The following is a 24,361-nucleotide window of genomic DNA, read 5'->3' as shown; positions in this document are numbered from 1 at the left end:
ATGATACGCAAAAATAAGCTGGGACTCCAAGTAATGAGCTGTAAGCTTTGTGGGAACCCAGCAGCAAGTGTTCAATTCCCCTATAGCACCTCTACAGGAGAAGTGGAGCACAGTCGCATCCAGTCCTCCAGAAAGAAAGAGATCCCCATTGTAGCCACTCACTGCTGGAAGTGATGGGAGTCCCAAATTAGTCCAGAATTCATGCTGGTATATATGATAATGAGCTTTTTAGGACAGGTAGAATTTAGTGTCGCTCAGTTTGCCATATAGTTCACTATCATCATGTGCTGAGGTCTCCTGCTTCTCCTGTGCCATCCAGTCACATGCAGGTTCTTGGCATGGCACCCACCATGCAGGGGAACTGCAACACAGCTTCATTCAGGTGAATGAGGCCCGCCTGATGCAGCTTTGTGCTCACCAAGTGGCTGGAATGGCCTTGTGCAGGAAAAAACAGGATTGTGGGGGTCCCAGAGGTCAAATGCCCACCAATCATAAAATAATTGCACAAGCTAGGAATGTGCGATGATTTTATGGGATGGGATTTCGCACATATTTTTTTCGCAAGCAAGGCTATGTATGAAGGAACTACACAATGTTTCATTCCATGAAAATGCTGCATATTTACGGACCAGGTGCACAAGCCTGTCTGAATGAGCCCTTAGGATATGGTCACACGTGGCGGAATTGGTGAAGATATGCTGCAATGGAAAATCCACCCTAAAATCTGCACCATTCGTGTGGATCCACAGCTGATTTTACCCTTTCAATAGTCAAGCGGGTGATTTCTATTTACAGTAGCCTGTATTGCATATAGTATTGTCTAAGATGTCTCAAAATTTCCGAAATGGACAACCGAGGGCCTTGGAGCCTGAGGCAGCCCAAATAGTTCCTCTGCCCTATATTAGGAAACCTGTACTATACATGGCGCATAATAACTGGGAGCGCGCCTTACTGATATTGCAATGGGCCCCAAGAACTTCAAGTTACACCTCTAGCAGTATCTTAAAGTCACCATACAGGCCTGGACAAAAAAAGATGTCCATGCTGCTTCCCTGACTACCTAATGCACTCTGTGCAATAGTATACATTGGTAGTCTAAGACACTACATGCTGCTCTGATTGGCCAGTGCTGTTCACATGGCGAGCATTGGCCAATCAGAGCAGCATGTAGTGTCTTAGACTACTGATACATAGTCTGCATCAGGTAGTCAGAGAAGCGGTGGAGCCATCTTTGCGCGGATGATCGCTGTAAAGAATTGCTATCTATGCAGTTGCACTCTGTACAAATATTGGTTCACTCTGACCATGAATTAATATTTACTGTCTGAACTAAAAGTGTTCATTTCAGTTCAGGAATTCCGGCAGAAGAGCCAGCTGGCATTTGTCTTCTATGCAAAACTTGGACAGATTTCTTTTCAGTCCATTACATGTTCGAACTGCCATGATCTCTGCATCAGAGTATCTTCTCCGCTCTCCGGGAATGTGATTGAGCGGAATCTCCGGGGGTCTCCGCTTGTAATTATTCTAATTCTGAGCTTTTGGACCTGTTGATTAGCAGGGGATGCTCGAAATGTTCCCTAACGAAACTCCTTTAATTAAGTCTCCTCCGCCAACTCAGTTGGAGCAGAGCCCTCCTGGGAATCTTCACTGATAACCTGTGAATCCACGGTAACATTAGCTGCCGGCACACAAATGTCTGCTCTCCAGACAAGCCAGGCTGATTGCGGTGCCAGACCAGAGCTCACCTCACATTGCTTGTGGTGGGGCATGTTTTGTCTGCTACTATTGTAGCACTGGGCTTCCCCAGCTTGTTGCAATTGGACTTGATGCAACATAGCAGCAGGCAAAAATATAGAACTTGCAAACACTTTAAACAATTTAGTTATAACTATGATGGAAACACAGAGGGGTGGAAAAAACCCTGAACCAAAGGATATAACTACAGTATGTGCAATAATACATAAACGCCAATACATGGTTACTAACTCTTTCCAATCCACTGTCTGACGTCTAAAGACATTATAATTTAAGGCTATACAGCTCCGATGTTGGAAGACGTCCGTCGGGGTTCTCTTACTGTATATTGCCAGCCTCTCTGCTGTCGGAGCCTATCCAACGTGTCACCTCATGCAGTACTGGCTTTAGCCAGCATATAGCGCCGTTGTATAACAGCAGAAAAAGAGTAAGCCCCCTAGGAAAACCAGGATACAAATTGGATTGGAAAGGGCTAAACACGTAACTAAGCAGTGAAAGAATAGGTCAACACCGATACAATAATACATCCCAGGAGTGCCATGCTCACCATAATATATTGCACTGATAGGCAGTCTGCCAGTATTCTACTTGCCGCAAAATAGCAGCATACCCACACCAGGACCAAACCCAGTACGTACCAGAACCAAGCTCAATACATAAATACAAAACCAGAACCAACCTCATAATTTAAATACAGCACCAAAACAAAGCTCAGTACTTAAATAAGGCACCAGAACCAAACTCCTAACATAAATATGGCACCAGAAGCAAGCTCATTACATGAATGCCACACATGTAACAAACTCTGTACATAAACACAGCCCCAGAACCAAGCTTATAACATAAATACAGCACCAGAACCAAACTCATAACCTAAATGCAGTAGCAGAACTAAACAACTGTGTTGTGGGAGTGCCAATGGGCTGACCATGGTACCTTTAAACATCAGTGGAAAGAAGACAGAGCCAAGATGAAGATAATTCATGTAGCTCCACAAGACGCTGCCACATAAAGAAAGATCATCTGACTTGGGGGACCTAAGAGGAGCAATAATCCCCAGCATTCATCCAGCTAGTGTTCCCTTTACAAGCTGGTGGCTGGCACCCCGTTCAGTCACACGGGTCACATGTGGGTAAGGCTGGCCATGCTCAGAGATCAGACCCCCGCTGCTCACAAAGTGATGGCACATCCTAGCGATATGCCATCACTTTACAAGATGGGAATACCCCTGTAATGCCCAACATTTGTGTCTCTTCTGTGTCACTGCTTCAGAATGGCGTGGAAGTACAAGCCAACAGCAACTGTGTTCGCCTGCTTCATTCACTGGACTAATTCACATTTAATTAGAGGCACAGACTGGCACTTCCGCCATGTTGCCACTGGTGATAAGCATTAGGGATCGCACTGCTCAGCTCTGAGATCCTCTTGTACGTGACCGCCCGACCAGACAGTTGTTTTAAGGCTTTGTTGCTCCAGTGCACTAGAGGTGCCCAAATGATGCTAATGATAAATAGGCTTTGCTTGTGAAAACAGTGCAAACAATCTGCCCAACTCTGGCGAGCCTTACCCTCCTATTCATTAGCTCCTTACGTTAATGGTTGCATTTGCCATGAAGCAAATAACTAGGCATGGCAGCTTCCTGCAGCTACAGCTGTGGAGAATAATGGCTTGTAGCCGGTGAACTGTCTTCTGTTCTGCTACCTCCAGCGCTGGTCCATTAATAATGCAGTAGGGAGAAGCTGGTCACCGTAACCTCGCTAGAAGAGTGCAGCAATTTATACAAGGAATATTGCAAAATGATTTGTGACTTTCATTAGCGTTCCTGTTAGAAGTCTACTGTTAGCTGTAAGGGTTAATAAGCTCTGCAGATGTTACGCCCCATCCTCTCCAAATGAATGTCTTCAAGTCATAGTTTACCAGGGATGCAAACTTGAAGATAAAGCTAGGTTTCTATATCCAAGGCGGGTTATTAAAGGGGTTACTCAAGTTGATACAACTATTTTCCAAATGCCACTTTCGGGTAAGTGTACCTAAGGGAGGTATTATACCACGGAGAACCTAGTATTAGCTAAGCCGTGTTCCCCAACCAGTGGCTTGAGAGACACACATGGCTGTTGACAGGACCGTATTTAGAATCCCTTCTGCCCTAGGCACTTTTGGTGATCACGCCCTTGTGGGTGATTTAGGTTAAAGAGGTTGTCCAGAATCTTTACTACCAATGACCTGTCCTCAGGATAAGTCATCAGTAGTTGATCAGCGGGCATCATCCCCACTGATCGCCTAATCACCGGCCCACTGACAGCGCTGGTAGCAGATAGCAATGTCAACACTGCAGTAGTTTGGTCATCAATAGTAAAAATTGTAGACAACCCCTTTAAAGCTGCTCTCTATACACTTTGCATTCAGCCAAACGTTCATTAGGCACACGAACAACGTTTACTACATAGATATGATACCAGAACCAATCTTACTACATAGTTATAGCAACAGAAGCGAGCTTACTGCATATATAGGATACCATCTTTGGAGCTGCTCTGTGGTTTGGTTGACCTTAGGCCACCCACGAGCCATGGCCTTGGGAAGCTGCCCAAAATGTCTATGTTTAAACCCGGACATTGTGTGGAGCGTCATGCATACCTTGAATAATTATCCTTCCCAGCCATGGCTCCTCCACTCTCTCTGCTTCCCCCTCCACTCATATCATCAAAGGAGAGGAGAAAAAACCGGGGAGTATCTGCAGTCCTGCTGAATATGTGGGAAGCGGATGGTGACCTTCCTCCATCCTACTTCCGGTCACCCACCAATCGGATGGTCCGGTGAAGGCGGAAATAAATAAAAATTTTAAAAAGTCATCATGCTGTTCCTGGGGCCGCCCCCAGATGGCGCCACAGAGGTCATAGCATGGCTAGAACTTGATGCTATAGCAGGCAGTTAATACTAGGGTAACAGCCATATCTCTTGGTCAGGGGGCTATCCTTTAAGTTACAAGGAAAATTGTTAAGAGACTCTCCGGTTTCAGGACCGGAGGATGCCGTTATATTACCTGTTTTTGGTCTGCTGTGCTGATGTCCCTCTCATCCGCTGGTTCTGAGTCCTATTTTCAGCCGTCCAAGATGGCTGACACAATCTTTAGACTGCCTAATCCTCAGAGCGCATTCATAGCATTAGACTACCAATGCACTATGAAAAGATATATCATGACCAGCTGCCGATTGTCAAACATTATGAGTTCATAGTAGTGAAAACAGATGCATGGAGACCCAAGCCACTCCGGAAACAGACCAATAACTCCTCAAAAATTGTGAAGCCATTCTCCAACACTCCAATAAAAATAACTAAGATGAAAAAAACTTTTATTACATCAAGAGGATGTGGAGGAATAAAATAAAAATAGCAAGAGGCCTTCAACTAACGCATTTCAAGCCAACGTATCCTGGCACATTTTTACTAAGAGTAAGAGCCAGAATACATTTTCTTGAAATGCGTTAAAGGGTCCCTGCTGCTTTTATATTTTATTTCCCCACATTGTTTTTAATTTTGATACAATTAAATTTTTTTTTTTTAATCTAATTAATGCCGTGGCTCAGCCGATTCATAAATCCCGCGTCCACAACGCAATGACTGATTGGTTGAGCAGTGGTGGAAGAACCAATCAATGCAGCGCTCGATAAACCAATCAAAGCCATCGCATTGGTTCATCGAGCACTGCATTAATTTGGCTGAGCAGCGCTCGAGAACCAATCAGAGCCATTGCACCCTGGAGGCGGGATTTATGAATCCTGTAACCAGGAAGTGATCTTCTGTGGGCGGCGAGGACTGCAAGAAACTCGTCTGAGCTCCAGAGAGCAGCGGGAGGAACCTGAACCGAGCCTGCTAGGTAAGTAAGTACAATAAGACATCCCTGAAAATAAGACCTAACACCTCTTTTGGGGCACACATTTATATGACAGGGTCTTATTTGGGGGGAAACCCGGTAATAACATTAATAACAAAACATTTTCAATTTGCTCTTACAACCTTGTCTGTTTTGAGCATCTGATTGGTTTTCAATGTGTGAAAATCCTAAGCATGCTCATATCAGCAATATCACCATCACAACTGGACATGTCTTGCATGTAAGAGGGGATGAAGATGCCAATGCATGGGCGAATATTCGGGTGCATGTGCAAAGATTTAGTAGCACATGTAAAGTTTCTTGCACTGTGGGCGCTAGTTATAAGGTTCCTGATGCTACTAGCGCTATACACAAACAAATTTGAGCTGCGTCACAAGAAAAGAACGCAAGGACTTATATGAGCAGTACAGGGGCTGCTGGAGTGAGTTTGGAAGCAGCGGCTGTTCTGCAGCAGTGAAAGGAAGCTAGGTGCAATAGCTTTCAGGGAAACTTCAAATACAGCAGGCTGTGAAGTAGGAGCTGCTACAGGGATGCTGGGACCACTGGAGGTGGCCTGGATGTGCTGAGGGGTCACCACAGAAATCACTATGGTCTGCCCAGTGGTTGTCAATTGAAGTGCGACGATCTGCAAAGGAAGGCAGCAAGTTTGTACTGAGCTACAGAGCTAATAGATCAAAATTCATAGGAGGACACTAAGTGATTCCTCAGCAAGTTGTAAGTGAGGTCAGCCTCATTAAAAGCCGAACTGCATGCACACCAATAGTGACTTTTTTAGGGACTAAGCAGGCCTGCTAGCAGTGTAGCAAGAAGAGCACTAATCTTCGAGACAGTGGTAACTGTAAGAATGCTTGAATACTTAGCTGAGAAGTATGACTGAGACTTAGGCCTCCTTCCCACGAGCGTGACGGGGTCCGCCGCGTAATATTACGCAGTGAAGCCCGTCACGGCGCCCCCCAGAGCCCCTATACTTACCTGCGGGAGATAGCGTGAAATCGCTTCTCCGCCCACCGCCGCCGCGTCACCGCCCGTCACCGCCCACCACCGCCGCGTCACCTGCCGTGTCACGTGCACGGCCGGCCGTGTCACGTGACGCGTCTGGCCGCGTCATATGGCGTCATATGACGCGCGGCGGTGGGCGGGAAAGCGTTTTTTCATGCTATCTCCCGCTGGTTACAGCGGGAGATAGCGTGAACGGACGGCTTCCATTGACTGCAATGGAAGCCGTCAGTGCGTACAGCCCGTCCTCACCCGCAGAAAATAGAGCATGCTGCGGGTGAGGACGGGAGAAATCGCGGTGCGTAATTCCGCGGTGGAATTACGCATCGTGAGCATTGTGCTATTAGGTTCAATAGAACCTAATAGCTGCGGGCAACGCAGCGGATTTTCGCCGCGAATTACGCGGCGGAAATCCGTTCGTGGGAAGGAGGCCTTAGGGTACAGATTTTGCTGTGGATCCACACCAGGCTCTACAGCATGTTTTTTTTTTTTAAACCCCTGCATCGGGGTTGTCTCGCGCCGAACGGGGGGGCTATTGAAAAAAAACAAAACCCGTTTCGGCGCAGGACAACCCCTTTAATGACCTGGTAGAAGGATTGTGCAGTAAAATATCAATATTTGCAGATGATACAAAACTATGAAGTAATTTACACAAGAAAGGACAGAATGTGGTTGCAGAGGGATCTAGATAAGTTGTGGTTTGAGCAGAAAAGTGGCAAATGAGGTTTAACACTGATAAAAGTGTAAGGTTCTGCACATGGGTAGAGGAAATACATGTCACCACAACACACTAAATAGGAAACCACTGGGCAAAACTGACATGGAAAAGGACTTGGGAGTTTTAGGCCTCCTTCCCACGAACGGATTTCCGCCGCGTAATTCGCGGCGAAAATCCGCTGCGTTGTCCGCAGCTATTAGGTTCTATTGAACCTAATAGCACAATGCTCACGATGCGTAATTCCACCGCGGAATTACGCACCGCGATTTCTCCCGTCCTCACCCGCAGCATGCTCTATTTTCTGCGGGTGAGGACGGGCTGTACGCACTGACGGCTTCCATTGCAGTCAATGGAAGCCGTCCGTTCACGCTATCTCCCGCTGTAACCAGCGGGAGATAGCGTGAAAAAACGCTTTCCCGCCCACCGCCGCGCGTCATATGACGCCATATGACGCGGCCGGCCGCGTCACGTGACACGCTCGGTGACGCGGCGGCGGTGGGCGGTGACGGGCGGTGACGCGGCGGCGGTGGGCGGGGAAGCGATTTCACGCTATCTCCCGCAGGTAAGTATAGGGGCTCTGGGGGGCGCCGTGACGGGCTTCACAGCGTAATATTACGCGGCGGAGCCCGTCACGCTCGTGGGAAGGAGGCCTAACTAGGACTAAACCTAGAAACCTACGGACACTAAAATTAGAGTTTCTGCAAACTGTTTTAGTGTTCTGCATGGAGCGGGAGTATTCTAATTATTCATGTGTCGCGATTTACTGTGAGAAAGTTCACGTTGCCTTGTCTGTTACCGGAATCGTAACTACTTTATGCAAAGTGTGAAATGTTATTATTATTGTTCGCGTATAAGAAGCTGTACAGCCTTCAATCAGTATGTCTTTAGACGGCAGACAGTGGATTGGAAAGGGTTAATACAGTCATTTGGACTATAGACAAAATGCCGGGACAATTTTACTCGATACTCAAGACAATCCATGAGTTGATTTTGAGCTAGGTAGAGCAAATACAGAATAACTGAAGGCAAATAACACGGAGTCTGAAACTATTCTGATACAATAAAACTAAATCTGGCTTTGAGGGTAATTCCTTTTCTGCTCGCCGTGACACGAAGGAGTCCAGCAGACACGACCACGGTGGTGTTATTGCACGTGGCTTACTGTAGTGTCACAGGGGTCATCCTTCATTTTTTCGGCTGTCGAATAAATAGATGTAGAATTGGCTATCCTGGGGCTACGCTGTACATCTGTGAGTCTGGCAGATGAGTAACAGATGTAGTGTAACCATCCACGCTTGCTGAAAGGTCTGATAAGGCGCTATATTTCTTTTCGCTCCCTTTAATAGGTGATATTTCTCACCTGTGTCACCTGCCTGCCGCACACAATTTGCTTTATAATTTACAACCTTTTCTTACCCCATCTGTCTCCTCCCCGTTAGTCTATAGACAGCTTATAAACAAGCAAAGACTGCATAGACTATTACTAACCATAGACAGGACACTGATTAACCAGAGATCGTACTAAAATTGTGCAATACACTGGAACTGTTTTTTGGGGGTTTTTTTAACGTTTCCTTCCATTTTTTTTCTGGATCCAACAGCAATCTAAATCCTATTGGGATGACGGATCTTTGACCGAGTTCTGATGTCGGAGAAATAATGGCCACTTGGACTGATTTCTAGTGTTCTGATAAGTCTACATGTATGACGGACGATCTCCCGACATGTATCTCTTAGTATGCCACTGTATATGTCACCCATAAGATTCCATGTAAACATTGTTTTATTTGATGCCTCTGTGATGACAACTACGCAATTCTATACAGCCCCAAAAAAGTATGCAGGCCTATCGGCCCAGTGGAGGCGGTCACAGTTTGCAGTAGCAGCCGCCGACTCACACCTCTTAGTGGCGGTGGCACACACGCAGCTCTCCTCCTCAGCAGACGCTCCACTCCAGTGTCTGCTCACTCACTGACAGCGGCGCTCCATTCTCTTAAAGGGCCAGCGCGCACCTAACTACACTTAGTGTCTAAAAAAAATCAAGTGCCTAGAAGGAGCTGTCGGAATCAAATGACACTTCCTCTGTGTGATTGAAACATTGATATAAGTAAGTGATTACAATATCAGAGCAAAAGGGTCATTTATTGTGGAAAACTGAACACTTGAACTGAGGCTCTAGTACACTGTTGGGCCACCCCTAGCTTGGATGCAAGAGGCATACAGGTTCTGAAGGCTATCCTGTGGCATATTGGGCCACATTTGCTGTAACTGAGCCTGTACATCGTGTTAAGTTGTAGGCTGTTGAAGTTAGCATCCCAGATAGTCCCATACATGTTCTATTGCCGATAAATATTGAGGCTTCCTGTGATTCACTTGTGTGTGTGTGACCGAGCAATATCCTACTGGAAAATGCCTCTTGGAAGCCCTGCCATGACCGACTGTCCTACGTGGTGGCCCGCAGACCATCACACCAGCAGTGGGGGCAGTGTGCTGATCCACAGGAAATACAGGATAGAGGCGCTCATCCCTAGGTCTCCAGACATGAACACAACCGGCATTGGTGCCCAGAGTAAACCTGGATTCTCCACTGAAGAGAACCTAGTTCCACTTTATAGCAGTCCAGTTTTGCCGTTCCCTATACCACCACAAACTGAGGTGACAGTGAGTGAGTGTCAAAGTCCGTACATATAATCGGGGCTGTGAGACCAAATGTCCTTTGGCCAAGCACCTGGAAACGATTCCCAACAGATACGGGCCTGTAACAATGGTGCCATCTGTCTTTGGATGGGGGACAACGAAATAGTTGGAGCTGCTTGTGCTCATCGGATGATCAGACGATCATCTTTGCTGGTGGTCTGGCGAGGGAGTCTTGAGCCCGTTTGCTTTCTGTGTGTGCCCTCATGCATCCACTGGCACATTCTACGGAGACTTGGACTTTCATGCCCGGCGGCTCGCAACTGCGCCGGGCACAAGGATGATCCTTCTGTGATGGACACCCTTGACAAGGGTAATAGTTCAAACAAAAGCGCCTCCATGGGTTGGACTTGTTTTTTCAGCACATCACATAAATGTCAATCGGATTGAGATCCGGAGAAATTGGGGGCCAGTCACATTCTTCAATCCATTCTTGAACAAGGTTTGCAATGTGGCAGGGCACTACCGGGTGTTACCAGCAAAATCGGGCAGCTATTGGCCACCACATATAGGCATGGTTCATTGGCGCATGTGATTAGCGCTATTTGTATCTTCACTGTAAGTACGAGGGCGCATGGCTGTATTTTCGGGCCGCCTGCTGTCTGTGTATTTTACAGGCAGAACACTGCTCCATTATATCCTATGTGTTTGTCTGGTCCAGCTTGCATCACCGCTACGTGAAACTCCCCTTTAAGAAAGTAAACTTTAATTGTACGTAGGTTCAATTTTTTGCTCATATTTTTTACCCAACATTAAATCAGATGATTTCTGCAGCATTTGGTAATTTTAATTAAAAATGATAAGACAATGACACTTCATGACTTCAGTCGTCGGCCATAAATTACAACAAGGCTGTCAGAATGTAACAAGTTCTTCATTCTGCATGTCACAGTGTCATTGTGACGATACAAGCCGCTGCGTAAAGCAATACCGCAGCTATGGTCTTCATAAACATTCAATTTGTTATCTCTCCCCTGATGTAGATTTTATGGAGCAAATGTTCCCGTCTTGGTACACAAAAACAGTTTTTCTCAACTGACTTCTCCTTAGGGGACACTGACCGAGAGATGCCCTCTTGGCATAGGACATCTACGTTCAGCTCACAATATGATAAAAATGGGCCACTGGAGGGATCAAGGCCTTTTCATTCCAAAACTTTGCTCTACTTTCCTTCTAAATTCCGTACCAGGTTGACACATACTGTAGGATTAATGTTCTGATACTACATGTACAGTAAATTACACTATCTTTTCAGCAGCTACCTGGGGACCTAACCATTGGGTACGCAAGCACTTTTGAACCGTGGACAGCTTCAAGATTATGTGGGCCCTTGGGCGATCAAGTCACAGTGGACACCCTAATTGTGGCGGTTCCAACAACATAACTGCTGTGCCCTGCTTCTCCCCCCCCCCAAAAAAAAATATGGCCCTCCCTCTACTAAATAATGGCTGCCCCCCATGTCTTCTCACAACAAATTGTGGTCCTTCCTCAAAGTAATTGAGCTCCCTCTATGGTCTCTGATAGCGTAATTGTGGCCCCTCTGTAGGCCCCCACAGCAGTCATCCCCCAAAACTCCCAGCTAGAGCCATGGCCAACTTCATTTTGCATGCACAGCAGTGCACAATGGACAGAAGCTGACCAATTGACTTATATGGGGAAGTGTTGTGGGCATTCTCTGTATTGATTGGCTGAGCCGCAGACTGTAGGAACCGCGCCGGGCTCTGCAGAGCATCGGGAAGGACCTGGACCGAGTCTGCTGGGTAAGTGACTCGGCTAACACGTGTGAAAAGGGCTGTAAAAGTGCAGCAATTGTATTTTTACGACCCTTTTCACGCGCCTAAAGCATTCATATTGAACTGTAACTAGGGCTTATTTTCAAGGTAGGGCTTATATTTCAAGCCTCCCTGAAAATCCTGATGAATCATGTTAGGGCTTATTTTCAGTGTATGTCTTATTTTTTTTTGGGGGGGGGGCACGATGCATACAGGTGTTTGCTTCTATTGTAGGTGATGGTAATCAGATGACTGCTGAAAAGTTTTTTTTACTAATAGTGAAGGTTCAGACTATTATTAGGCTTAGTGTTCAGTGTGAGAACTGACAGTTTTTTATTTTTTTATTTTTTAGAATAAAGCTCGTGAGATTGAAAATTCAACAACAAAATCACCGACAAATCTTAGGAAATATGCTTTAAGGGTTTTTTTGAAACTTTAAAATAAAATTTTACAGGCATTAAAATGAATGTAAAATAAAGAAAAAAGATGTATTCCCGTACGTCCAGTGCTGGAGCCCCAGTCCGGGTGGAAAAAGTCAGTGGGTATCATGTGCTGTTTATTGTTCTTGTGACCGTTCAGCCAATCACAGGCTCAAGCACTGATCCTACCATAGCCGCCAAAGCCTCTGATTGGCTGAGAGGTCATGTGCACAATTTACTGACGGCTTGCTACAGGTTGCGAGTTATAAGGACTAGCACTGTGATGCTTCATGGGGAGCTGCTGAAGTAGGTTAATATACATTTTTCCTTTATTTTACACCATTTTAAGCTTGTAATTTTTTTTGAAGTCCCGGGAAACCTCAGGTACAACTAGCCACAGCAGCAGCAACATCAGCTAAGTCTGCTCCCAGGACTTGTGCAGCCGGGGCATTCTTTGTAACCGGCGTGATGACAGCGAAGTGATCAGCTGTAAGAACGTTAAAAAATCTCAACACAACTTATATAAACAGTCACATGAACTCCCACCACCCGCCGCCTTGGAGAGCCCACCGTTACCAGAGGGCATAGAGTCAGCTTCATCCTGCTCCATGTTCCGCTGCCTCTTCCTCTATTAACCTCCATCTCCATCACCCTTCCTCTCCATACAGTAGCCTCTGAGCACAGAGAGGCCGTTTTGTGTAGGGGTAGTAAAGCCTAGTTCAACCCTCTCCTCTGCAATTGACAATTGGGCTACAGGTTTCAAAGCCAGGAGTGCGAAACGGAGAGCAGAGGTTGAACCGCCACCATCACCACCACCTTCACCGACATTGACATTTACCCAAGGGCGTAACTATAGAGGATGCGGTTGCACCGGGCCCAGGAGCCTTGGAGGGCCCATGAGGCCTCTCTTCTCCATATAGGGAGCCCAGTACTATGAATAAAGCATTATAGTTGGGGGCCCCGTTGTAGCTTTTGCATTGGGGCCCGGGAGCTTCAAGTTACGCCTCTGCATTTACCTCATATTCCAGCATGTCGTAGGTCAGCAGCCCGCCCTCCATCCCCTAGCTATGGGAATGGAAAAGAAAATTACCACCCCAACCATCCACAAGTACAGAGCCTGAACACACGCATTGCACAGCTGCTTGCATTGGAAATGCTGCCTGGCAGGCTAGTGGACACTGATGTCTTCCGCATCATGATTCTCCGTGCTAACCCACAGTACCAGATGCCCAGCCACCATTTCTTTGCCCAAAAATCCATCCCTGCCCTGCACCACCGTGTAAGTGATAACGAGTCCCTTGCATTGAAGAACGCTGTCAGTGGCAGGGTCCACCAGACCACGGACACGTGGTCCAGCAATCATGGCCAGGGGCATTACATAGCCTTAATAACAGGCTGAATCAATGTCCTGCAGGTGGGGCATGAAGTCAAATGTGGTGATCCACGTTTTATGGTATCCTCAACAGTTGTGGGGCATTCATCCTTGTCTGTCTCCTCCCTCCTCCTTCTCTTCCTTCTCTTTCTCCACCTGTTCATACCATCTTTTGACAGCCTACATATCAGCACAGATATCCATACTTGACTAAATCCGACCTCCATACAGTGTTGCATGTGGTAAATGCCAAAATGCTCTACTAAAACTCATGCCTATGGGAGTTCAGCCACACGGCTAAATAGCTGTTGACAACTCTGCAGGCCCAGGCTACCATGTGGGTGACCCCACACAATCTGAGGCCAGGTGAGGTCGTGTCATTACCTTCTATATTCACCTAAATAAGCCACAGATCATAAGTAAACAGTCAGGAGGATGAGCTGTGATTTCCTCTATTCTACCTGTGTGACTGGAGTAGTGTGATCATTATCAGTAACTGTGATAGGAGTGTCTATGCCCCCGTCCAGGCAGGTTCTGTGAGAGATCCATGTAATAGCATCACACAAACTGAGAAACTGACTAGTTTCACACAGCATAAACCCAAGTAGATCTGAGCTGGTCAGAATTGAGATCACATGACCATCTGAGGAAAAAAGGCCAGGAGTTTCATGTAACCGAGGTAACACTAACCTGTCATATATATATATACATAATGAATGAATTTTTAAAAATCACCGGAGTGGCCCTTTAAAACTGTAAGATCTGTAACAGGACCCCCACCTCCCATGTTGTAGAGGGTCTTTGGGCCCCAATGCAACTGCTGCCTCTGCAGCCCCCTATATCTTCACTTCTCCTGATTTGGAGGTGAGGAATCACCCAGAATCCTCTTTGTTGATAACTCCAATAGTTTGTTTATTTTGCAGTGCAGGTCGGTAATGATTCTGCTGCAGAGGTTTGCAATTGAGACTGTGTGTGATGTAACCAAAGCTGCCACAAGCCCCTCGGGGACGTGTGTATATTGTGTATGTGTGTCTGACGGTTTGCGCATATGATGTGCCGCAGCTGGGACCTATCACACTGCATGCCCCATGAGACAGACAAGCGATGGGAATCCCAGACACAGTTGTCTCTTCATAACATCAGCACAACCATCTCTCAGACAGAAACGTTTCGCCTTTCTGTAGCCATTAAAACATTGTACCGTTGATGGTATTACCCGCAGGTTGCCTTAAACTGTTCTTCATGTAGGTGCGGCACTTTCCTTGACTGGCACATTATGTAAGCAGGGGAAGCTAGGAGTATTTCCTCCATGTCAAGTTAATTAATCTTCTATTTAGCCCGGTGACAACAAATATACCCAACATTACAGCTTTTACAGTCATTCCGGAGAGAATATTAGAATGCCAATCTGGCTGGGGTCAAACCATTGCATTCATGTTAATAGTGTTAAAATCTTCCTAACCTGGTAGGTTTTTCTAAATTCCCATTTATCTCAACAGTGAGGAAGCATGCATATATTAGCACTACGCTATTTAGCTCCAGGGCTGACATTTTTGGGGTTTTCTTGGTGCCAGCTAGAGATGAGCGAGCATACTCGCTAAGGGCAATTACTCGAGCGAGCATTGTCCTTAGCGAGTACCTGCCCGCTCGGAAGAAAAGATTTGGGGAGCGGCGGGAGAGAGCGTGGGGGAACGGAGGGGAGATCTCTCTCTCCCTCTCCCCCCCTGCTCACTCCCGCAACTCACCGCTCACCCGCGCCGGCACCCGAATCTTTTCTTCTGAGCGGGCAGGTACTCGCTAAGGACAATACTCGCTCGAGCAATTGTCCTTAGCGAGTATGCTCGCTCATCTCTAGTGCCAGACTTTCACTCATTTTTGGAACAATTCCATTGTTACAAGGCCATGTTAAGCAGTGCCGAGTTTAGATTAAATGGCACCCGCTTTGGAATCCTCTATTCCCATGATAAGACAAAAACTATATATGATTGCACTGATAGGCAGTCAGCCTGTATTCTGATGGTACAAAAAGCACAGGATAGCAGCATACCCACACAAGAACAGTTTAGTACAAAAATACAGCACCAGAACCAAGCTCATAACATAAATACAGCACTAGAACAACCATAGTACATGGATGCAATATAAAAACCAAGTTCATAACATAAATGCAACAATAGAACCAAGCTTATAACATAAATACAGCTCAACAACCTTAGTACATAGGTACAATACTGGAACCAAGCTCATAACATAAATACAACACTAGAATCAAGCTCAGAACATAACTATAGCACGAGAATCGAGCTCAGTACATAACTACAGCATCAGAACCAAGCTCAATACATAGATACAGTACCGGAACCAAGCTCATAACATAAATACAGCACTAGAGCAACCTTAGTACATGGATGCAATATCAAAACCAAGTTCATAACATAAATGCAACAATAGAACCAAGCTCATAACATAAATACAGCTCAACAACCTTAGTACATAGGTATAATACTGGAACCAAGCTCATAACATAAATACAACACTAGAATCAAGCTCAGTACATAGCTATAGCACGAGAATCGAAGTCAGTACATAACTATAGCATCAGAACCAAGCTCAGTACATAGATACAATACCGGAACCAAGCCCATAACATAAATACAGCACTAGAATCAAGCTTTTCACATAAATGCAGCCACAGAACCAAACTCACTACATATATACAATAGCAGAACCAAGCTTATAACATAAATACAGTAGCAGAACTTGTGGTTTTGGGGAGTGAATTGGGTGACAGCAGCACCTTGCAAAATCAGAGGGGAGGTGACAAAGCTACCGTAGGAAGAGGATGAATCATGTAGCTCCAGAAGATGCATAGAGGAAGAAGATCATCTGGCCAGGCGGACCTAAGTGGGCAGATTGTCTGCAGCCTACATCTACCTGAAGTCAACCTTACAAGCTGTAGGCTGGCGCCCTTTGTGATCCCATGTGTCACACCTAGATAAGGCCGGTCAGAATGCTAATAGATCAAGCTTTAGAGGCAGACTTGGTTTTTTGAGCACTACTTGTGCATGAAGAGCTAGGGACCCCCTATCATGAATTGTGTTCATGCATGACCACGTTCTGGACTCCTCCAAGGTCTACAACCCAAATGATCTGTTTTACCACACTCCGCCACTAGTTCGCCTTATCTCATTGTATCGCACTCTGGTAGATTGGGATAGGGATACAAAGTGTCATTGGGTAATTGTGAAAGACTAATCCAGATCTACGTGCATCGCCACACCATGTCATCAATAACTCCGTTGGGTACAGATTGGACAGCATAACAATATTAAAATTGTACTTTTTGCATTTTCTTTAGGAACATTACTCAGTCCTGAATTAATTTCTGAAAAGTTAATCTTGTTAATTGCTTGATCGATGGGTCCCTCCAAAACATGGTTCAGTGGAATCTGGGTGAATGCGCTGAGCACATTGGGCAGGAAAGAGTGTAATAATTTTAGATTTGATGGATTCTTTATTCTCCGGCGCGGTCGTTTTATGAAGGGGAGTCGAAAGGGAATAATTGGTTTTAATAGTCTAAACTGGCACATGGAGCCTACATGATTGATATGGGCAACACCATTGAGGAAATTGCCAAGTAACAATGTGACTACCAGTTCAAATCAGGGCAACCAAAAAGGTAAACCAAATATTTATGATACATTCGATGTAAGGATCAATTTCCAGAAGATATGCACTTAAAGGCCACTTTATTAGACACTGACCCTTTCACAATTGGAGCTGCCCTGTATGGAAATTAGAGCCGTGACCCCGGAGAGCAGCATAAAATTTGCCAAGTTTTCCGTGGAGCAGTTTCAGCGTGAATCCTCATTATCCAGCAAGGCCCGGTCATCGGTGCTAGACTACCCAGGGCCAGGATCTCACTGCCAACCGCATGGAGAGTATACCAAGAGTAGTGTGGGTGGAAGCAATGTGTCGTCGAAAGGGGTCAAAGGAGGATGACCTTAATCGTTCTGATGAAGAGCAGCCTAACACCAAGTTGGAGCTCCAACTAACGTGTCCAGATGCACAGATGGGCTATAACAGCTGATGACCAGTTCCAGTGCCATTGCTGTCTGAGGGCTCCTTCACACTAGCAATCGCAATATCGCCGTGAGAAAATCGCAGCAAAATCGCACCCCCCCCCCAATTTTTGAGCATCAGCACTGCTTTTTCTTGCAAAAAGATCGCTGCCACTTGTGATGTTCTTTCGCCTTTTTTTCACGCGATTTTGTTGCGATTTTTTTTTTTAATGCGTAAGTCAATAGGACTTTCTAAAAATGCAAGTTCGTGCTTTGCCATGTGATAAAAAGGAGGTTCCATAGGGAAACACGGGGGGGTTAAAAAAAACGCAGGAAGATAGGACATGCTGCGATTTTATTGTCTCACAACATCGCATGATTGGAAACCATTGAAAATCATTGGCTTCATAATTCTGTGTTTTCACTCTCACAGCAATCAAAAATCACACGATTTTATCGTGCCCTAAAGAACAACAGAAGGACGAGGCTTCCGTGTAAAAACCTGATCAGATCAGTGGAAAAACACTGCAGATTTCTGTTGCAACAATGCTGAAGGAAGGGTTAGAATTTGGCACAAGCAGCATGAATTGATGAACCCTAGCTGTCAGCACCTCCATCTAGTAGCAGCTTCCTCCCCTTTCTCCACTGTTAAGACATGGACACTTGGCCGAGCTCAGTGTACATACAGATAAGGAAGTCGGAAGGAATACCATAGTTGTCTGAAGTATACGGGCTTGTCTTCTAGTATGCCTCACTACACTCATGATCCCCTGCGGTGTTTGCCGTGATACTTTGTAGTTTGAAGACTACTTTTATTTGTTGGGGATTGTGAGTATCATGAAGAACAGGGTCCTTTATGCACTGATGGTGACCCCAGGGCTGCATGTTAGGACACGACAAGCCCCGTTGTGCGCTCCTCTGAGCCGCCACGAGCGCCACGATAGGGTATGAAAAAGGGAAATGTTCCTGACTTGCCTAAATTGCCATAGTTGAGCAACTAGCATCTGTGGACTTATGTCGTAGCTAAACTAAAGATTGTTTTCCTTCAAGTTTTCTTGAAGGATTGATCGCATTTATTGTGTATTCGGCACAGAGTTTTCTCGACATTTCATCTAAATCTTCTCAATAAAATGCAGCAGAGATCGCCGAGGAGGAAACTTATTGCTATGTGTCTCCGCGGCTGAATCATTGTGTCACAAACTCTCTCTTTAATGCCATTAAAATATATCAAATACAGTCCCAGGTGATTTGTGGGTAGCTTAAAATCTCATCAGTACCGGCCGCTGCTGTCATCTTCTTCATTGAGGAGACCTCCATGCCCATGCAAATTCTATTAATGATCTTTCAATCGATGACTGCAGACTTGTATTACCAGTCGTGTAGTTCCTTTGGGCAAGTCGAAAAGGGTAGTCTGCAAACTGAGAAATAGACAGTATAAAACCCCGCCGTGTAATAAATAATGTCATACCAACATGTAAAGACTAATATAGCTACTATCACAAGGGAGTCATCAGTCGTCACCCAACTGTACTGGAGTCCGGAATAGCAAATTGGACTGACTATGCAGTAGAACATCACCACTTTTATACCCTGAAACAGCTGTCTGTACATGGAGTCTGGCTTTGTTTTTATTTCCCAGTCATTGTTACAAGGCTTGTATAAAGGGTCTAACTTTGGCCTGAAGGAATGCTGCCTTCCAATAGGTGGCGCTTTGGAGGTATTATTCCATCTCCTGCATATTACCCAGAGGAGCATGAATGGCCTTTTGAGTCATAGCGTTTCGGACCCACTTTTATACTGATATTCTAGAAGTCATAGAACAGGAACTAATGTCATGTAGGACCCCCTCTAGGCCAGTGAATTATTGCAATACGATGTGACATTGATTACACAAGTGGACAGAAAACATTTGTAGGGATGTTGAGCCGTGTCATTTGGATAGCCACCCACAGCTCCATGATAGTTGTAGGTGTAAGATCTCAGGTGCGAATGGACCTCTCCACCACATCCCATAAATGCTTGATAGGGCTCATGTCGAGCGAATCTGCAGGCCACACCTTTTGTAGGAACTCTCCAGAATGCTCCTCCAACCAATTTTGGACAACTTGAGCCCGATGGCACGGTGCATTATCATACGAGATTATCTCATCATTGTGGGGGTACAGGAAGTTTATGTAGGGTGGTGGACCCAGCCCATGCCATGAGAACCCCACACTAGTATGTAGCCACCACCATCCTGCACAGTGCCTTGTTGACAACCGGGGTCCAAGTCTTCATGGGGTCTGCGCCAAACACGAACCCTACTATTAATAACTAGTACCGTGACTCATCAGACCACGCCACATGTTGCCAGTCCTCTAGGGTCCGGTTACCAACCTAACAAGCCCAAGTGAGGCGCTGTGTCTGGTATTGTGGTGTTAAAATGCAGTCTGGTGGGTCTTCTGCTCCCATATCCCATGGAATGTAAAAAGATATACGTGTGTGGGGTCTCCTGCGGGATATACATATGGGGGGGCCTCCTGTGGGATATACATGTGTTGGTTCTCCTGCGGGATATACGTGTGTGCAGTCTCCTGTGGGATATATGTGTGTGGGGTCTCCTGTGGGATACGTGTGTGTGGGGCCTCCTGCGGGATATACATGTGTGGGGCATCCTGCAGGATATACGTGTGTGGGGCCTCCTGCGGGGTATACGTGTGTGGGGCCTCCTGCGGGATGTACATGTGGGGGGTCTCCTGCGGGATATACGTGTGTGGGGCCTCCTGCGGGATATACATGTGGGGGGTCTCCTGCGGGATATACGTGTGGGGGGTCTCCTGCGGGATATACGTGTGGGGGGTCTCCTGCGGGATATACATGTGTGGGGCATCCTGTGGGATATACGTGTGTGGGGCCTCCTGCGGGATATACTTGTGTGGGGCCTCCTGCGGGATATACTTGTGTGGGGCCTCCTGCGGGGTATACGTGTGGGGGGTCTCCTGCGGGATATACGTGTGGGGGGTTTCCTGCGGGATATACATGTGTGGGGCATCCTGTGGGATATACGTGTGTGGGGCCTCCTGCGGGATATACTTGTGTGGGGCCTCCTGCGGGATATACGTGTGTGGGGCCTCCTGCGGGATATACTTGTGTGGGGCCTCCTGCGGGATATACTTGTGTGGGGCCTCCTGCGGTAAATACGTCTGTGGGGTCTCCTGTGGGATATACGTGTGTGGGACCTCCTGCGGTATATACGTGTGTGGGGCCTCCTGCGGGATATACGTGTGTAGGGCCTCCTGCGGGATATGATTGTGTGTGGGGCCTCCTGCGGGATATACGTGTGTGGGGCCTCCTGTGGGATATACGTGTGTGGGGTCTCCTGCGGGATATACGTGTGTGGGGTCTCCTGCGGGATATACGTGTGTGGGGTCTCCTGCGGGATATACGTGTATGGGGTCTCCTGCTTTGAATGTGGATGTGATTTCTGTCAGCGTCGCTTGCTGTTTACATGTACAATTCTAGGCAGACATTGCCGGTCGCAGTCATCAAGCATCCTTGGGCGGCCGCAGCGCTGTCCACTGTGGATAGTGACGTTTTCTATGACATTTTCCCCATACACACAGGATACTGGGAATCAAGGAACCTTAAATGTCCTCACAACTTCAGAAATAGAACGCCCCATCCATTTAGCGCCCACTATCACGCTTCGTTTGAACTGCGATGATTCACGTTGCCTTCCCATGAGCACGCTGGCCGGTGCTCAGCTTCACTCACAAGAAAACACCCTACAACTTGTACAGGTGGGGGCGTTCCTGAGCATCACCTGAGGCAACACCTCTTCAGAATTTGTTTCCATACTGCTATCCCAAGACTTTTGGCATGTCAGTGTATTATATATGCGATATCAGGCTATATTGGCGGCCATATTGGTTCTCATCCAGTCCAAAACAAACCCAGATAAAATGACGAAACAAAAAGTTTGCCATCTTTGCAGAAGGTGATGGCTGAAGGGCGTCGGGGAAACACCTCCAGGTAATTGGATTTCACCCTGCGATGTGTGTAGGATGGGACACGGGGTGCGGGATTAGCATGCAGTTTCTGGGCTCTGTATAAATAAATGATAATAATATAATATTGATGGTTGTTGGGATGAGCGGCGATGAATAATACATGGGTACACATCCTGCACCTAGTCATTCCAATGGAGTATTTACAAACTCATTTTCGGTATGTAGCTTTCATCGATTGGCGAGTATGACATAAATGTAACACTAAATGCTGCTGGGGTTTGCCAGGAATTCTCATTCAATAAAGTTTTTCAAACTTTTTTTCTTGCAGGATATTGGCGACAGCCGGCACAGATTTTGACCTGCGGACATTGAGGGCAGTCAGAGTATTGAGGCCGCTGAAGCTGGTTTCAGGGATCCCCAGTAAGTAACTTTGTGCTCTTCTTATTGGTTATAGAGGACGTTTATGAATTGTGAAAGTGGACAATTGGGGCTGTAAATCTAGCATTAACTGACTACACATTGCACTTTTTTGTCTCATTTTATTATATAATTTGATCTTATGAGTTACAAATCTAGTTATTTTAACCCCTTAGTGACCTACCTATTTTGCGCCTTAAGGGCGAAGCGATTTTCATCGTCATATTGCAAGAGCTATAACTCGTTAACATAGCCATAGGAGGGCTTATGTTTTTTGGGGATGAGCTATATATTTTAATGGCACCACTTGGATACATATAATGTCTTGTATGCCTTTTTTTTTTTTTTTTTAATTTTGCCATAATTTTTGGGTTTTGCATTTGCATCATTCACTGTTCGGTAAAAATAACGTGATAACATTCTTATGTGGATCAGCACGATTACTGCGATACCAAGTGTATACAGATTTTTAAAATACTTTTGCACAATAAAAACACGTTTTTAAAGAAAACAATTGAATCTGCATCACCGCAGTCTAAGGGCTTTTTTAGACGACCGTATATCGGCTCGGTTTTCACGCCGAGCCGATATACGGTGTCCTTGTCTGTAGGGGCGGAGGATGGAAGAGCCAGGAGCAGGAACTGAGCTCCCGCCCCTCGCCACTATTTGCAATGGAAGGGGCGGAGCTAAGCAACAATACTTAGCTGCGCCCCCATCTCGCCCCCTCCTATTGCAAATAGTGGCAAGGGGCAGAGAGGGGGCGGGAGCTCAGTTCCTGCTCCTGGCTCTTCCATCCTCCTCCCCCTGCAGACAAGGACACCGTATATCGGCTCGGTGTGAAAACCGAGCCGATATACGGTCGTCTGAAATAGCCCTTAGATCCATAACATTTTTGTTTTTACAGCAGTAGAGCTGACTGATGTCTTATTTTTTGTGGGAAGAGGTGTAGTTTTTCTTGGTACCATTGTGAGGTACATATGACTTTTGGACTGCTTTTTATTACATTTTTTTGAGAGACGAACAAAAGAAGCAATTTTGGCATTACTTTTTAAAATTCTTTTTACAGCGTTCACCATGGGAGATAAATAACAAAATATTTTCATTGCTTGGACCGTTACCAAGGCGATAATATCTATTAGCTGTTGGTTTTTAAATATTTTTGGTATTTTATCCACTTAAAATGAGTTTTGTGGGGAAAATCTGTATTATTATTTTTTAACTGGATATTTTTCTTTAAATTAAACGTTATTGAACTTTTTTGACACTATTTTTTAGTTCTTGAAGGGGACTTGAAGATGCGATTGTTTGATCACTGGATAGTACACTGCATTACTTATGTAGTGCATTCTACTAAGCCTATGACAACAACCTATTAGACTCTGTGGGAGGGGAGGCCTCATAGGCTCAGTTACATGGCAGATATGAAGGCCTTTGTCGGGCTTCTATCTGCCATGGCAACCCATTTGTACCTTGCAGTCGCACTGTGGAGTGTTGATGGGTGTCAGAAAGAGCCTATTCTGCTTACATGCTGCAGTTGCTATGGATTGTGCCATGTAAAGGGTTAAACTGCCAGGATCTGAGGTTTCTGCGTTCCTGGCTGTTAGAACAGTAACCTGGCTATCAGTATTCAGCTAAGCCACCACTTTAGGCTTCATTCACACAGGCATGAACATTTCCGGCCGGCCGAGTCATGGTCACAGCGTGGCCGAAAATCATGTGAATAAAAGGCAGCTGTGACAAGTCATGGCTGCTACTCCAGTTTTAACGCCCATTCAGATGGCCAAGGCTGCGGCGTATATCTCAATATTCCTTTAGCAGGGTATACCTTTAGCAGCTCTGCTAAACTCCCACTCCCTTCCCGCCCACTGTCCGCCCCTTGCCGGCTTATGACAAGGGGAGGGGGCGGGAGCTTACCAGACCTAGTCCCTCCCCCTCTCCGCTCCATCCTATGGGAGCTGCTTGTAAGGGAGAGGGGAGGGACTTTAGCACACTAGCTCCCGCCCCATCCCGCCTCCTCCCATTGTTGGCAAGAGGGAGAGAGAAGGGGAAGGGAGTTTAGAAGTGAAGCTGTTAAACTCCCTCTCACCTCCCTTCTCCCGCAGCTGTGATAGGCTTCCATAGGAGTCTTTGGCAGCGGCCGCCGTATTCAGGCATGAAGATAGTTCCAGAACTATCTCTTTTGGCTGGCGTAAAAACATGCAGCCAAAATGCGCAGCGTATGCGCTATCTTTGCCGGCTGGATGTTTTTACGCATTGGGAATACACCAATCTGG

At 46.1% G+C, this 24,361-nt stretch overlaps 1 protein-coding gene across 1 annotated transcript in view; it reads left to right on the top strand.

Moving 5' to 3' along the window:
• The window catches only part of CACNA1B (calcium voltage-gated channel subunit alpha1 B), a 362,074-nt gene that overhangs the window by 143,866 nt on the left and 193,847 nt on the right, over positions 1 to 24,361 (top strand). Inside the window, exon 4 of the mRNA XM_066580423.1 lies at positions 22,000 to 22,091. Within this exon, the coding sequence (XP_066436520.1) occupies positions 22,000 to 22,091 (92 nt within the window). The remainder of the gene's footprint in view (positions 1 to 21,999; positions 22,092 to 24,361) is intronic.

The sequence above is a fragment of the Eleutherodactylus coqui genome, chromosome 10 (genome assembly GCF_035609145.1).
Source record: "Eleutherodactylus coqui strain aEleCoq1 chromosome 10, aEleCoq1.hap1, whole genome shotgun sequence".
Taxonomy (NCBI): domain Eukaryota; kingdom Metazoa; phylum Chordata; class Amphibia; order Anura; family Eleutherodactylidae; genus Eleutherodactylus; species Eleutherodactylus coqui.
This window is presented reverse-complemented; position numbering and strand designations above follow the sequence as displayed.